At 43.7% G+C, this 2,571-nt stretch overlaps 1 protein-coding gene across 1 annotated transcript in view; it reads left to right on the top strand.

The window, feature by feature from the left end:
• LOC104500870 (ankyrin repeat and KH domain-containing protein 1-like) overlaps positions 1-2,571 on the top strand; it is a gene marked incomplete at its 3' end in the record, with an annotated part of 72,328 nt that overhangs the window by 51,383 nt on the left and 18,374 nt on the right. Inside the window, exons 12-14 of the mRNA XM_010144593.1 lie at positions 1,215-1,302; positions 1,916-2,043; positions 2,211-2,354. Coding sequence (XP_010142895.1) covers positions 1,215-1,302; positions 1,916-2,043; positions 2,211-2,354 — 360 coding nt within the window. The remainder of the gene's footprint in view (positions 1-1,214; positions 1,303-1,915; positions 2,044-2,210; positions 2,355-2,571) is intronic.

Below are 2,571 nucleotides of genomic sequence, written 5' to 3'. Positions count from 1 at the left end.
CTTCCGAAAGCAGCAGGAGAGGGCCAGCCTGTCCCCCAGTATGGCAGAGGGTGGGTTTGCATTTTCTCCCATAGAAGATCCAGTCGAGAGATTTCTTCCCTGAGTGTATGAACACAAAGCTACTTTACAGTGCAGCTTGCAACCCGGGCAAGCCATGTGCCAAAGAACACACACAGAGCGTTCAGCAAAGCTGGAACCATGGGAAGGAGTTGATTTGTTCTGTCAGATCTGTTCTGTCCTTCTGTACTTGTAATCATCCGCTGTCTGCGCTGAACGATAGCTTTCACTGTCACAGACACGTGCAATTCCAAAAGCAAACAGTGAGTTTAGAGCTTGGCTTTCCAGGTAGTGAATTTACCCCCTCACGGTCCTAGTGCATTATTGATGACACTGAGTGTTTGGAGCGCAAACACAACCACTCACAGGAAGATGATGTTCTCTCCCCTGTTGCTGTTCACGTGGGAGGGTTCATGTGGATTGCTCAGTGTTCCTTGTAGTATTGACCACGTCTGCAGAGCAGACACTTTTTCTCATTCCCTGACTTCTCTAATACGGTTGTATCCAGCCATATCTTTCCAGCAGGAACTTGTTCTTGTTGCTTATTTTTTTTTTATTCTGATTTATATCATCCTTTTGTTTTCTTTCTCCTTTATTCTCGAATCTTCTAAGTCAGAGACTTTTTGTGACCAGTGGTGGTTTCTCACTTTTATTGCTGATCCCCTTCAGTGTGTTTTTAAAATGCTGTGTTTACACCTCAGACGTTGCTGCAGTGCTACCAGTCTGGGCTGCAGCACGTGGCAGCGCTCAGCATGGTTGCCCGTCAGTTCGAGGTGTTTGTACAGTTCTTGACACTGATGTTCAGTGGTTGTGCTCAACAGTCATCCCATTTTGATGAGGAGACTAGCTGTTACAGCTCTCAAGGGTGTTAGGCATTTGAACCCTGAAATGGGAAGGGATGTGTGAGCAGGGAAATTGCTGGGTGCAGTAGCAGTGTGTTAGAGCATGGGATGTGGTCTGAACGCTTTCTGACTGTGGGACTCAGCTTTTGAGGTAACATGAAAAGGGATGCCAATCGGTTTATATCGATTGCAGTCGGCTTATAAGATAGTTCTTCTACTGAGACAGATTAATTCTGGTCCCGTCATCAGATGGCTCAAAAGCTGAAGCTGTGGTGTAATTTTTGCCCATTTATTAATCTGTTATTTCTTCTTTAGGAACATGAATCTGAAGGTGGGAGAACCCCACTAATGAAGGCTGCGCGAGCTGGTCACTTGTGCACTGTGCAATTCCTTATTAGCAAAGGTAAAATATGAGTCTAAATAACCGATTTAAAAACTTAATATGCCGCTTCGCAATGGTGCATGTTTGAGATCCTTCTTCAGAATTAAGCGGGTTGGTGTATAGGAGCATTTGTCAAACTGTGACAGGTTTTCTGAATTTTATCTAGTTCGTGATACAAAGAATCACAAACCATTTTGCTAGTGACTTCCTACTCTGTTGTAGAGATTAATAAATAGATTTGAAGTACAGCAAATCTTCTCAGTTTTCTTAAAAAAAAAAAAAAATCACTCCCTCCTTCAGAAAAAGGATATCCTCAAGTGCTGAATCAGTAGAAGTTGCCTCGTGTCGTGATCCTGATCAGTGCTCAGAATGAAAATTTAACACTATTGATGTTCCCTTGTGTACCGCTGACGGGGCCCACTGGTGCTGTCGTTACTGCCTTGTCTGGTCAAGATGAGGTGGAGGAGGATGTGTCGAAGCCCTCAAGTACTCCCCATCCCTTGCTTTTACCCTAGAAGTGCATGTGGGTGAGGAAGATTAGAAGAATTTCTCTCTATTCCAGAGAATACTGGGCTTGTTGCTCCTTTCTTTGCAAAGGGATTTCCCTGTGTTTAATCCTGAGATCTCCTTCCAGGTGCCAACGTGAACAGGGCTACAGCGAACAATGACCACACGGTGGTGTCGCTGGCCTGTGCTGGAGGGCACCTGGCCGTGGTGGAGCTCCTCCTGGCTCACGGTGCAGACCCTACTCATCGGCTCAAGGTAGTCACCTAACACCATGCATTTATCACAAATACTGAAAAGATCCACATGGCTGGTTTAATGGATTAGTAATTGTCCAGTTCTAAGTGCTCTAATTAATATCTTATGTGCTACATCAGGTAGCAAAATTCATCTTCTGGCTTTTTATTTCCAAAATCTTACTTCAGGATGGCTCAACAATGCTCATTGAAGCCGCCAAAGGAGGACATACAAATGTTGTTTCTTACTTGCTGGATTATCCAAACAATGTGTTGTCGGTTCCTGCAGCAGACTTGTCTCAGCTCACACCTCCATCTCAGGATCAGTCTCAGGTAAGGCATAAGGAAGCTTTTTTTTAAATGTCACCATGAATGTTGCAAAGAAGCACTTCCTTAGTAGTTAACTTCTGAAGTTGATTCAGATGGGAGCATACACAGCAGAAAGAATTTTAAAAAGTCTACACATTTGAGCATGGTAGAGAACGAGAAAGTTGATATTTTTTTTTTTTTTTTTTTTTTTTTTTTTTTGTCTCCAGCCGCCTGAAGAGAG

The sequence above is a fragment of the Buceros rhinoceros genome, unplaced genomic scaffold (genome assembly GCF_000710305.1).
Source record: "Buceros rhinoceros silvestris isolate BGI_N320 unplaced genomic scaffold, ASM71030v1 scaffold16821, whole genome shotgun sequence".
Taxonomy (NCBI): Eukaryota; Metazoa; Chordata; class Aves; order Bucerotiformes; family Bucerotidae; genus Buceros; species Buceros rhinoceros.
Note: the sequence above shows the minus strand (reverse complement) of the source record. Positions and strands in the feature narration are given on the sequence as shown.